Genomic DNA, 13,736 nt, shown 5'->3' with positions numbered 1-13,736 from the left:
TTCAAATTGATCAATCCAATGGATATTTTTAAGATTTCATCTATTCAATTCTCTCAATAGTATTCATGCCAATTCACTATTCACACCTTGACTGCCACATTCTTCTGGTTTTTCTCTGATACCTCTGGCTGTCCCTTTTCACTCTCCTGTGCAGGCTCTTTTCTCTGCCAATCCCTTAAATATGACTGTGATGGCTTAAAATCCCTCCACAAACTCTTTGACACTCCTTTCAAAAGGCAGAGCCTAATTCTCCTGCCCATGCCTAAAATTCCCATCCCCATGAGCATATGAGCCTAACTTAATGATTCGTTTCTAATGAACAGAATAAGTCAGAAGTGATGTCCTCAGACCAGGTCATACTAAGCACTTTGGCTTCCTCATGGCTCTCACTTGGATTACTCCTTCTGAGTGAAGCCAGATGCTCTATCATGATGACGCTCATGTAGCCTAACAGAGAGGTTGGCTGGTGCGGAACTGAGGCCACCTTCCAACAGCCAGCAAGAAACTAAGGCTTTCTGCCAACAGCCGTGATTGTGAGTCATCTTGGAAGCAAATCCTCCAACTCCAGTCAAGCCTTTCAGGTGACTGCAAACCTAGCCAATGTCTTGACTGCAACTTCATGAGAGACTTTGAGGCAGAACCACCTAGCTAAGTCACTCCCAAAGTTCTGAGCCACAGAAACTAAGCAATAATAAATATTTGTTGTTTTAAGTGGCTAAAATTGTGGGTAATTTGTTACAAAGCAATAGATATCTAATCCAACGGTGTTTCTCAGTGTTCTATTCAAAGCTCTCTATTATTCCCACTCACTCTCTCGACTCTCCATTTGTGTAAAGCTAATATTTACCTGTAACCCAGATTTTTTTCCTAAGTTCCAGACTACACGATATCTTTACATCAATTTCAACATGCCCCAAAGCAACCACCTTTCTCACCCCAACCTATACTTCTTATCCTTCCTATCATCATTCATCAAAGGAAATCTAAAATCCTGGATTTCATCAGACTCCTCCTCCCCTTTCACTCACATCCAATCAATCACTGAAATCCTGTCAATATGACTTCATTATTTTTCTGTAACCATAGTATTCTTTAAAGAATACAAATCTTACCTGAAGCTATTGATCAATTTTAAAAATCAGAGAGACAACCAGACATCATGTGCCACTTGATGTACAGGTTTCCCCTGCTACCTGAAAGTACACTGTTCCTATGAAACCTTCCTGAAATGGCATAAAGCAAAGAAGCAATAACCTTAGGACACATCTTTCTAATGGATGCACAAAATAAACCAAGGTAAAGCAAAGATGCTCACAGACACAGTTCAAAGCTATGGCAGTTTGATGCTGTGTAGTTCCCAGGGACGGAGCTTACTGGCGCCACTCTTGCTGCTTGGGGTACTCACTGCCTTTATAACAGCTCACTGCAAAAAAAAACCTCTGAATGCTATTTTTGCTTTTCACCTGTTTTCCATAAAAGCAAAAATCCTCTTCAGATTTCTTCTGGTTAGCAAAAACAGGTAATAATATAGGTCTTTCCTCAAAGTGAAGTGGGGTAAAGCAAACTCTCAAAAAGCGGGAGATACCTGTAATATGTTCCACCTACAAAGTATTCCTGCCCAAAGGAAAAAAAAAGTTAAGCTTCTAGCTCTAATTATAAGTTTATAGAAAACACGGAGGACAAAGGAACATGTATAAACATACCACAAGAATATTATCAGCAAAATCCAGAATGTAGAAAATCTACAGAATAATTTGCTGTCTTCAATCAATGAATGGCAGGACTTCCCTGGTGGCACAGTGGTTAAGAATCCGCCTGCTAATGCAGGGGACATGGGTTCAAGCCCTGGTCCGGGAAGATCCCACATGCCACGGAGCAACTAAGCCCGTGCACCACAACTACTGAGCCTGAGCTCTAGAGCTCGCAAGCCACAACTACTGAGCCCACGCATCACAACTACTGAAGCCCACATGCCCTAGAGCCCGCGCGCCGCAACTTCTGGGCCTGAATGCCGCAGCTACTGAGCCCACGTGCTGCTACTGAAGCCTGTGCACCTACGGCCCGGCTCTGTAACAAAAGAAGCCACCGTAATGAGAAGCCCAAGCACCACACAAAGAGTAGCGTCTGCTTGCCGCAACTAGGGAAAGCCTGTGTGCAGCAATTAAGACCCAATGCAGCCAAAAAAAATTTTTTAATTGAAAAAAAAGCAAATGAATGATAAAGAAAAAAAGAGGGAAGGAAGACCTATAGAGTAAAAGAGACTCAGTTTTATATGTGGATCTTATTTGGAATCCTGACTCAAATAAACCAACTGGTGAGGGAGAGGCATTTGAGAAAAAAATCAAGGAAATTAAACACTGCCTGGATAGTTGAAAATATTAATAAATAATTATTATTATTTAGTTGTAATAATGGTATTGTGATAACATTTTTTAAGAGAGAAACCTTAACATTTAGTAATACATATTGAAATATTCACAAATGAAATAATGAGTTCTGGGATCTGCTTTAAAGTAATCCAGTGGGCTAGGAAGGAGCTATTGGGAGGATTAATAAGACAAGGTTGGCCATATGTTGATATTGTACAAGCTGGATGACAGGAATTCATTTTACTATCCTCTTCTGTGTATGTTTGAAAGAAATTTTCTATAATAAAAATTTTTTTCTATAACAAAAAGTGCTTACAACACTTAAATGACTTTCCACTGCCCTGGCAGGGTAAAGTTCAAATTCCTTAGCATGGTTGATCAAGAAAGCCTTTCATTATTGGGCCCCTGCTTCTCTCTCCAGCTCCTCTCACCATTGTCCACCACACAGCCCAAACTCCAGGACTAACGAACTCCTTACTCTTGTCTCCTTGAAAAACATTTATTCCCTCTATCTCAAGCACTTTTCTCTCTCTGCTCACATGGCTAATCTCTATTCACCATTCAGGTAACAGCAAACCTACTTCTTCTAGGAAACCTTTTCTGACCCTCCAAGACAGAGTCAAGTTACCCACCTCTGCACCTCCCAAAATCCTATGCTTCCCTTATCACAGCTCTTACCTGATGTACACGGCAGTAGACTCTAGGTGTCACGAGACTATGGACTATATCCATCTTATTTACCATTTTAACCCTTCTTCTTAGCATAGTTCCTGGCACATAGTACATAATCAATAAACATTTGATAAATTTACAAAAGGCACGACCTCCATTAACTTTCTAACCTTCCAACTCCTCACATATCTATATCTCACATAATCTATATCACGTATCTATGTCTCCCTCAATTTTCTTTCCTTTCTTGTCTTCCTTTGTGATCATGATTCACCTAAACGGTTGGCTGTCCACACAGTGTTCCCAAATTTATATCCTTAGCCCTCCCTGGGCATCTCACCTAATAAAAATTCAACAAATTCTGTGCTATAATCTAACAGGTCTTCATCTCCAGGCCTGACCTATGGCTCCAAATACCTTCTGGACTCAATCTCCTGTTATCTCCCTACACACCTTTACACTGAAGCTGCTCAGAAATTCTCAATATCTTAATGCATTTTACGTTCTCAAGTTTCCCAATTTGTACATATTTCCCACTGCCTGAAATGCCCTTCTTCTCTTCTACCTTTAAGTCTCGGCTCAAATGTCTCTCTAGCCTTTTTTAGGCAATGTGCCCACAGCAGTCTACTCTTACTTCTATTGTAGAATTTACCATATTGTTTTGAAATTATGCTTAGCTGTCTGCTCTGCTAGATTGTGAGTTCCTAGATGGAAGGGACTCTCTCCTTCGTGCTTGTACCTCCAACGTATATAGTAAAGTGCCTATTAAAAAGTCCCAGATAAATGCTTGCTGAATGAATAATTGTTTTTAATAATTAAAAGACTGAGCTTGAACTGAAAAGATTGCCTAATTCTACTTTTCTAAAGAAGGTAATCAGTTTCTCTGTTCCTGTATTGGTCAGAATAATATACGAAACTCTTTTGCAAAAACTGAAAATTTATGTATTATGAAAGTAAAAGAAATGTAAAGTAAAAAGACCATCCATTCCCAGAAGATAGGTTTGGGTCTGGGCCCAGGTCCAGAAGAGAAGATCCAGGCTAAGGTGAGGTTTGGGTGAATCTATTTAGTTCACAGCAATTCCTGTGATCCTTTCCAACCCTGAGATTATCCCAATATCAATTCTTGGTACAGGCTGACTCCAAAACAAGGCCAATTTAGTTTAGTCCAGGGTTTTCATGGCCACCCTAGAATAGGCCTGCAACCACAGAGCCAGACCAGAGCCCGAGTGATTTGGGAAACAAGGAATAGAGTAACTTGCTATTTACTGCTCTGGTTAAAATGTTGTACAACTAATTCAGATACTCCTCCTAGAAGATGCAGACCCAAGTTAACAGCCACATGCAAATCATTAAGATGTACCTTCATCCTTCCAAATCCTAATGTACTGAAACAATGTCCAAGTGTACAGAATTCATTGCCAACATTCAATGTTTCCTACTTTCTCTTTAGATGAATACTTATCCTTTTCCCATCTCTTTTTTTTTTTTTTTTTGCCGTACGTGGGCCTCTCACTGTTGTGGCCTCTCCCGCTGCAGAGCGCAGGCTCCAGACGCGCAGGCCAGCGGCCATGGCTCACGGGCCCAGACGCTCCGCGGCATGTGGGATCCTCCCGGACCAGGGCACGAACCCGTGTCCCCTGCATAGGCAGGCGGACTCTCAACCACTGCGCCACCAGGGAAGCCCCTTTTCCCATCTTTACTGGACCTCCTCTAATTTGGGATTGAGTATCATTTTATTTTCACAAGATCATTTTATTTTACAGTATTTCTCTGTGGTTTAGCTGCTGGCAAATACTTTAACACCAAAGAACAAGAAAAAAAGCTTCTAAATATCCATTAGTGAGAAATATGATACCTCCTTCTGCTGGCAGGGATGATGTTTTTATAGTCTAATCTCAGAAGGGAGGATAAGTAATGGGGTGGGGGAAGGTGGCAGGGAAGAAGTATAATTTAAAAAACCGTATTTAGCCAGTAAGACAAAGAGAGATTTGCCAAGATATTCAGAAAGTAAAAGGGCAAGGAGGCAGAAAAAGGATATGACAAAGGAAGAAAAACAGGAAAAAAGGAAGATTCTGTCTGCGCTAGGAGTTCCCAAGAACCCCAGCTTGGGGCCTCTCCAGTGTGACCCTAGATTCAGACCCACACAAAGTTGGGATTTGTAGAGTAACTTCATTCCATAGTGCCACTCACTGAAATTACTCTACCTTGAATAGGCTGGAAAGGTTCAAAAGGATTTTCTGATTATTACTTCTACTGAAACCCAATATTACTCTTCATGTATCTGAACTATGGGATTTCATAATTCCAGAGTTTTCAGGATATAATGTTCATTTGCCTCTCTTTCATGGCTACCTAAAGATAATCTTGAACAATGCATTTAAACCTCATTCAGGTTTGGTCTTTTTTTTTCCCTTTAAAAATTACGTAAAGAAAGGAAGTTGATGTTGAAAGTTATACTTGTTACTCCTGCAGGCTTGTCTTTAGTAACTCAAAGATTGCATTTTTCTCCTTCCTGTAGTGAAAGTGAAGTGTAATGGAAAAAGTAAAAAAGCCAGTTATTTAGAACCCTGATAACACTGCTTACTGCTAGCTCTGTGATCTTGAGCAAACTGCTTAAAAGCCAGGAGCCTCAGATTCCAAAACTGTAAAATGGGGATAATGAATACTTACCCTGCAGAATTATCGTGAGTAAAATTAATTAGGGGAACCACTAGACTAGAAGATAAGCTCCACAGGAAAGGAATGATGAATATATTGATCTCTGTTGATTCTTGCTCACGTGCACACGCGTGTGCACACACACCCACACACCCCTAGCCTAAAGCAATAACAATTAACATGTAGTAGGCGCTCAATAAATATTGTTTTAAATTAACGAAAAAATACTAGCGTCCCCATTTCTCTCATTGACATTAACCCTCCTTCCATAATCAGACTTTTTTTTCCTTCTGTCTTCTATTATTTTCCAAAGCCTTCAGGACATTCCATTTTGTTTTTAAGAGGCTTCTTCCCTCTCATTGGCTATTATTAACTAGACCATTAACCAACCATTCAGAGACAGTACTTTTGGAAGTAATTTCTCTAATTCCACCCACCTTCCATTTCTAATGCGTCGGGGGTGGAGGGATAGTCAGAACATAAGATTCATAGCAATTCATGGACCTTCCCACGGCCAATGATTCGTGTTTAACGACACTGAAGCCCTTAACTCGGCCCTTCCCGGAATATAACTTTAAGGAAACATCGCACTATCCAGTCTCTCTTCGCTAACAAGAGACTCCTGTGTAGGAAATCCTCCGCTCTCAAAAGTTAAGGCGTCGATCACGCTCGCCTCCCGCGGAATGGAGGCGGGAGTCCTGTGAAGAGACGCTCAACTTGGGCAGACCTGCGAAGGCAAGTCACTTCAGGACCCGGCCAAGCTCGTCAGACCACTGCTCTAAGAAAGCAGCGCTCCTCAATCCCTGGAGGGAAGGTAAGGGGCGCGGCCGTTTACAGGGCCTGGGGGGACAGTACCAAATCCATGATTAACAAGGGGAAACCGCACGGACCGCGCGACCGAACCCCTCAAAACACGACTACAACCACCCACCCACCTACAACAGCACCCCACTCCACCCCCCCAACAAACACCCGACCCTAAGAAACACGGCTCGCCCCCAGCCCATAAATCATAAAGCCGGTGCCCGCTTATTGGCTGAACCAGCATCTCTTTCACCCTCATTGGCTATCGGGGACGTAAAACCCTCCCCCACGAGGGAGCCCTCCCGTACGGCTGCACCCCCAAGCCTAGCAACCTCTTCCCAGCTACCAAAACGCCCGGTCCCCACCTCCACCCAGGGATCGCGACCCCCGAGGCGCTCGGGGCTTTGCCTCCGAGGACTTACTGTGTAATAGGAGAGCAGCCCTGCATTGTAGTCCAGCACGAACCAACGGTACTGCCAGCCCTTCATTACGTTAGTCCATTTACTCAGCGGCCCTTCCATGATGGACGCCATCTTGGGAGCCGCCAATGACAACAAATTGCCTGACGTCAATCGCCTATAAGGCATTCGGCATGCGGTGGGCGTGGCCGTCGCGGGCAGGGGCGGGGCCAGGGCGGGGCCCCCGGCTCCTCGCCCTGGTGGACTCGCTGACCCCTGGCCCCAGCTATCAAACACAAAAAACGATTTAAAAAAGAAAAAAAAGATTTTTGGGGGAGCCTGTTGTGTGTAGGACTCCACACCTGAGATGTGAAGAACTCAAGCATGAATACTGCTGTTAAGATTATTTATTAACATAAATAATTTTACTGCCCATGATGATACCTTACACATCCAAAAGATTTCACATCTGATATTCATTTAAGCAATCATTTCACAAACCCATTCATTTAATAAATACTTTTGGGGGGCTTCCCTGGTGGCGCAGTGGTTGACAGTCCGCCTGCCGATGCAGGGGACACGGGTTTGTGCCCCGGTCCGGGAAGATCCCACATGCCACGGAGCGGCTGGGCCCGTGAGCCATGGCCACTGAGCCTGCGCGTCTGGAGCCTGTGCTCCGCAACGGGAGAGGCCACAACAGTGAGAGGCCCGCGTACCGCAGAATAAATAAATAAAATAAAATAAAACAAATACTTTTTGTTTTGTTCTAGATACTCTTAGGCTTTAGGGATTCAGCAGAGACTTCATGATGCGAACAGGAAATAAATAGTAAATTATACAGTATGTTACAATTTGGTAATTTGGAGAAAAATTAAGCAAGGAAAGAAGCAGAGAGTAGGGGCTACAATTTTAAGTTCCCAAACAGAGAAGGCCTGAATGAGAAAGTAACTTTTGAGCAAAGACCTAAAGAAAGGGAAGGAGGGAGGCTCGCAAAGGAACAGCAGATTGTTCATTATGAGTGGAGCAGCGAGCAAGGAGAAAGTAGTTGGAGATAAGGTCAGAAAGTAAGGGGAAATCACGTAGAGCCTATAAGGACAATGGAAGTATTGTCCTACATATTGAGACAATGTCTGAGGTCCTGGGAATGCAACGCTGAAGGAGACAGAAAGGTTCCTTGCTAAGAGCTTAAATTCAGTGATGGAAAGCAGACACTAAACAAGTAAACAAGAAAAATATCTAATAGTGATGAATGCCTTGCAGAGAATTTAAGCTGGGGTAATAGGGAGCCAATGGGTAGCTACTTTATATCAGGTGGCTGTGAGTGGTGCCTCAGGAAATGGCATTTAAATTAAGACGTAAAGGGTAAGAAAAAGGGAGCTAAGAAGCAGGGCATTAGCTAAAAGTGGCTGTGAGATCAAGGGAGAGGTTTTCTTTGTCTTTAATTTTTTAATTTTTTGCACTTAAAAGTATTTTGTATATTCAGGTACTGTGCTGTGAATCCCTCCTCTTTGCTGATAACAGAAGCTCTAGGAGAAAGAATATCACTGAGGGAGCTAAACAGAGAACCTACTTGCTAGCTAATCAAATTGGGTGAAGAGCTAAAGTAAGATCAAATTTATTATGCTTGATCTGCTTGATATCTTTTTTCTCAGTTTTATTGAGATATAATTGACATATAACATTGTATAAGTTTAAGATGTACATGACTTGATATATATGTATATTGTGAAATGATTACCATACTACATTTAGTTAACATCCATCACCTCACCCCATAATTTTTTTTCATGTGATGAGAACTTTTAAGATCTACTCTCTTAGCACCTCTCAAATATACAATACAGTATAGTTAACTATAGTCACCATGCTTTACACTACATTCCCAGAACTTACATATCTCATAACCAGAAGTTTTAATCTTTTGACCAACTTTTAGTTTGATGTAGTCCCACTTGTTTATTTTTGCTTTTGCTGCTTTGTGCTTTAAGTGTCATGTCCAAAGAAATCATTGACCAGACCTATTTCAAGAAGCTTTCCCCTGTTTTCTTCTAGAAGTTTTATGGTTTCAGGTCTTACAATTAAGTCTTTAATCCATTTTGAGTTAATTATTGTGAGTGGTTTAAAATAAGGGTCTAGTTTTATTCTTCTTCATATGAATTTTCCCAGCACCATTTATTGCAAAGACTACCTTTCCCCCACTGAATGAGCATTCTTGGCTCCCATGTCAAATATTAGTTGACTGTATATGCATGGGTTTATTTCTGGGCTCTTGATTCTGTTCCACTGATCTATATATGTTTTTAATGGCAGTGTCATACTGTTTTGATTACTATATCTTTGTAATATAGTTTGAAATCAGAAAGTGGGATGCCTCCAGCTATGTTATTCTTTCTCAGGATTGCTTTAGCTAAGCAGACTCTTTTGTGGTTCTAAATGAATTTCAGGATTTTTTTTTCTGTTTCTGTAAAAAATGCCACTGGAATCTTGAGAGAGATTGCATTGAATCTATAAGTGGCTTTGGGTAGTATGAACATTTTAACAATATTAATTCTTCCAGTTCATGAACATGAAATAGCTTTCCATTTATCTGTGCCTTCTTCAATTTCTTTCATTAATATTTTATAGTTTGCAGTGTACTGATCTTTCACCTCCTTGGTTAGATTTATTCCTAAATATTTTATTGTTTTTTGTTTCTGTTGAAACTGTGTCCCATAGGGTTAACAGAAGCTGGAGCCTAAGCAGAAATCCTTGATTGTGTCTTACAGAACAGCAGATAAGGAAACAACTTGTTAGTAACCCCACTGTTTGTAACCTGCCTTTACTGATTAAGTCTGCTGTCAGTTTGTTTGATTTTTTTTTCCTTTCTCTAACTGCATACCCTCCAAGCTTCACATAGCCTAGGTAATATATCACTGTACTTCTTAACCATCCCTACAGAAAACCTTCTGACATATGGGTCACTACAATAACAGGAGCTTAAGTTGTTTTCCAGAAATTTGGAGTCGGCTCCTGCTCAGTTCAGACTGGCTAGGACTAGTGGGGACCACTGACCCTAAAACTGGGCCTGCTCAGAACATTGAATACCTCACCTTTTCCCTACCTCCAATCACATTTCCCCACACTGAAAACCACCCTGCTTTTTATCCCATAAATATCACAGGCCTGTCACCCTTGGGGAGACAGATCTGAAATTTGTTCTCCTGACTCCTCGTTTGGCTTTCTCCTGAATAAACCCTTTCTGTACTGCAAAGCTCCATGTCTCAGTTTGGCTTCCTGCAGGTCGGGCAAAAAAACTTGGTTTGATAACGGTATTGTAAATGGGATTGTCATTTTTACATTTTTTTTCAGATAATTTATTGTTAGTGTATGGAAACACTACTGATTTTTGTATATTGATTGTATCCTATAACTTTACTGAATTTGGCAATTAGATCTAACTTTATTTTGTGGAGTCTTTAGGATTTTCTGTATATAAAATCATGTCATCTGCAAATGGAGAAAATTTTACTTCTTCCTTTCTGATTTGGATGCCTTTTTTTCTTTTTCTTGCCCGATTTCTCTGGCTAGGACTTCCAGTACTATGTTGAATAGGAGTGGTGAGAGTGCGCACCCTTGTCTTGTTCCTGATCTTTGAGTAAAAGCTTTCAAGCTTTCACCATTTAGTATGATGTTAGCTGTGGGTTTGTCATACATGGCCTTTATGACATTGCAGTATATTCCTTCCATACCAAATTTGTTGAGAGTTTTAATCATGAATGGATGTTGAACTTTGCCAAATGCTTTTTCTACATTTATTGTGATGATCATATAATTTTTACTTTTCATTTTATTAATGTGATGTGTCATGTTTATTAATTTGCTTGTTGAACCATCCTTGCACCCCCAAAATGAATCTCACTTAATTGCTCTGTATGATTGTTTTGATGTGCGGTTGAATTTGATCTGCTAGTATCTTGTTGAGAATTTTTGCTTCTATATTCAGAGGGATATTGGCCTAAAGTTTTTTTGTTTGTTTGTTTTCATGTAATGTCTGTGTCTGGCTTTGATATCAAGATAGTGCTGGCCTTGTAAAATGAGTCTTGGGGTGTTCCCTTCTGTTTGGTTTTTTTGAAGAGTTGAGGATTGGCATTAATTTTTCTTTGAATGTTTGGTGAAATTCACCAGTAAAACCAGGAGCTATACTTCATCCATAGTAATAAGTATGGGAGAGCAGTGAGTATGTGTTCAAATGCCATGGATTGGTAGTTTGGTGGTAGAGAAATAAATAAGCTTCTATCTGCTTTTAGTTGAGGAGAGGCTCAAAGCTTAGTGGTAGGAATGTGGACTCTAATGCCACAGTACCTAGGTTTGAATCCTCAGGCCCATTAGTTAGTAGCTATATGATATTAGGCAAGTTTTCTAACTTCTCTGTGCCTCAGTTTCTCCATCTTTAAAATGTTGATAATAAAAAGTTGTCTTCAGGATTAAATGAGCTCACACATGTAAAGACCTTAGAACAGTACCTGGTAGATACTGAACGCTCAATATATGTTAGTTTTTAGAATTTTCTGAAGAAAATGTGGCATGAAAAAAGAGGGGATGGTTTGAAAGTGTCATTTCAAAGAGTGAGAAAACAATAGAAGTGGAGTAGGATTGCTGGGCAGTGTTGCATACCCATTTAAGATTTATGGTCATGGGGACTTCCCTGGTGGTCCAGTGGGTGAGAATTTGTGCTCCCAACGCAGGGAGCCTGAGTTCAATCCCTGCTTGGGGAACTAGATCCCACATGCATGCTGCAACTAAGTGTCCGATGCTGCAACTAAGGAGTCCTCATGACGCAATGAAGATCCCGTGTGCTGCAACTAAGACCTGGCACAGCCAAAATAAATAAATAAATATTTTTAAAAAAGATTTATGATCATGAATTTAAAGTGAGACCAGTCAACAGGGATATCAGCTTTTCTTCAGCAATGTCATGCTGTTCAGGAGTAAGCTCAGAGTATGTAGAGAGCTGGATTTATCCAAGTGAGCAAAGTGAAGGGAGAGGACAATTAAGTTCATAGTGATATCCAGGGGTGTGATTATGATTATGTACTATGAAACCTAGTTTAGGTAAGGAAGGAAGTGAGAACAGAAGGATGAGTTACCCTGGCTCTGCTATTTTGGCTGTGGGGTCTTAGGTAAGCCTTTGTAGGACTGAAATTCCTCTTCTGTAAGCATGAAGGTAATCATCTCTATCTAATTTAAGTAGTAAATAAGAATATTCTGAAGGGGATAGCAGCCAATAAAAACTACCTTCCAGTTTCCCCCTTCCTTCCTTTTCTTTGGGATAGCCTCTTTCTTAGATTTTACAGTTCAACGGTTTGTTGAAAACAAGGCACATGTTTAGCACCTTCAAGAAAGCGAAAGATGAAGAGACACAGTTCCTATCCAGTAGCTAACCAAGGGCATAAAACATCCATGCAACCAAGTGTAATACAAAGCTACTCTCTTTTCCTTTTGGATATATATTTTTTTCTCACTAATTCCACCATTTATTATCTACCTTGTGTCAGGGACTGTGCCTTGAACTGTGCCAGGAGTGTTATATATCTTATCACATTTAATCATCACAATAACCCTATGAATGTGTTAGTTTCCATATTTTACAAATAAGGAAAATGAGTTTCAAAGAGATTAACCAACTTGCCCAGGTACCTATTAGTATTAATTGGTGAGTGTCTGAGTCCAATGTAAACACATGTCTATCTTTTTGTTATGCTTTGTGGCCTCACCAAAAGACACTACACAGTTCTCGTAGAAACTTAATATTCCAGAAACATTATTCAGCAGAAAACCTCATGTTGCTGATGTCTTTTGGCATAAAGTGTTAGGATCTTGAAATATTATTATTCAGACGGAGTTAAAAGAATTACAAAGTGTCAGTTACTACTCCTCCATTGGCTTCTTAAGAGCAGAAACCAGATCATATTAATCTCTGTGGCCCTAGAAACTAGCCCAATGCCTGGCACACAGAGGTATTTAAAATTTGTTGTTTGATCTGAATTATGTATTCTATTAAAACTAACTTACTGGGACTTCCCTGTCGGTCCAGTAGTTAATACTCTGTGCTTCCAATGCAGGAGATGCGGATTCGATCCCTGGTCGGGGAACTAAGATCCCACATGCCATGCAGCGTGACCAAGAAAAACAAAAACAAAACAAAAAAACCCAAAAACTGACTTACTAAGTTCCAAGTTCTGTGCTAAGAACCATCACCTACATTTTCTCCTTTAATTCCAACATCAATCCTTTAAGATTTGTATTATTACACCCATTTTACAGATGAGGATGTTGGGACACATAGTTATTAAATGGCTTGCCCAAGATCACACAGCTAATAAACAGAACCAGAATTAGAATCTAGGGTTTTTTTTACCCCACATCCATTCAACCCCAGCTGCAAGCTATATTTGCATTGTCTATGTGTAAATAAAGGTCTTGGACTTGACACAGGCAGCATCTTCAACTTCTAAATCAGCTTTAACTTTTATCAGGCTCACGGAGGCATCAACAGGCTCTACTTAACTTCATATGTCAAAACATAGATCGTCAGGAAGAGCCAGGAGCAATGGCAGTTCTTGACTCCTAAGACCATGTCCAATTGCACAGCACTTTTTCTACATTCTACACCAAGTGTCAAACTACATGCTTTAGATCATCAGCTAAAATTAAACATGGTGGAGACACGGCAGCTCTCATTCCCGCATTCCTCAGTGACTGGCCTCTCTTGGAATGAGGTGGAAGCTGAAGCAGAGCAGGAAATGAGGATCAGACTCAGAATCAGAAGGTAGAGATGATGTTTACCGTTAAACAT

The 13,736-nt window shown here is 40.6% G+C and overlaps 1 protein-coding gene across 4 annotated transcripts in view; it reads right to left on the bottom strand.

Annotated features, from left to right (window-relative positions):
- The window catches only part of OSBPL9 (oxysterol binding protein like 9), a 178,447-nt gene extending 171,357 nt beyond the window's left edge, over nucleotides 1–7,090 (bottom strand). For 2 of the 4 annotated variants that reach the window (XM_065879934.1, XM_065881276.1), the window contains exon 1: nucleotides 6,926–7,090. In XM_065879934.1, coding sequence (XP_065736006.1) covers nucleotides 6,926–7,090 — 165 coding nt within the window. The remainder of the gene's footprint in view (nucleotides 1–6,925) is intronic. The other 2 variants (XM_065880610.1, XM_065882109.1) reach the window with 1 other exon arrangement.
- Nucleotides 7,091–13,736: the final 6,646 nt, after the last annotated feature.

The sequence above is a fragment of the Phocoena phocoena genome, chromosome 1 (genome assembly GCF_963924675.1).
Source record: "Phocoena phocoena chromosome 1, mPhoPho1.1, whole genome shotgun sequence".
Taxonomy (NCBI): domain Eukaryota; kingdom Metazoa; phylum Chordata; class Mammalia; order Artiodactyla; family Phocoenidae; genus Phocoena; species Phocoena phocoena.
Note: the sequence above shows the minus strand (reverse complement) of the source record. Positions and strands in the feature narration are given on the sequence as shown.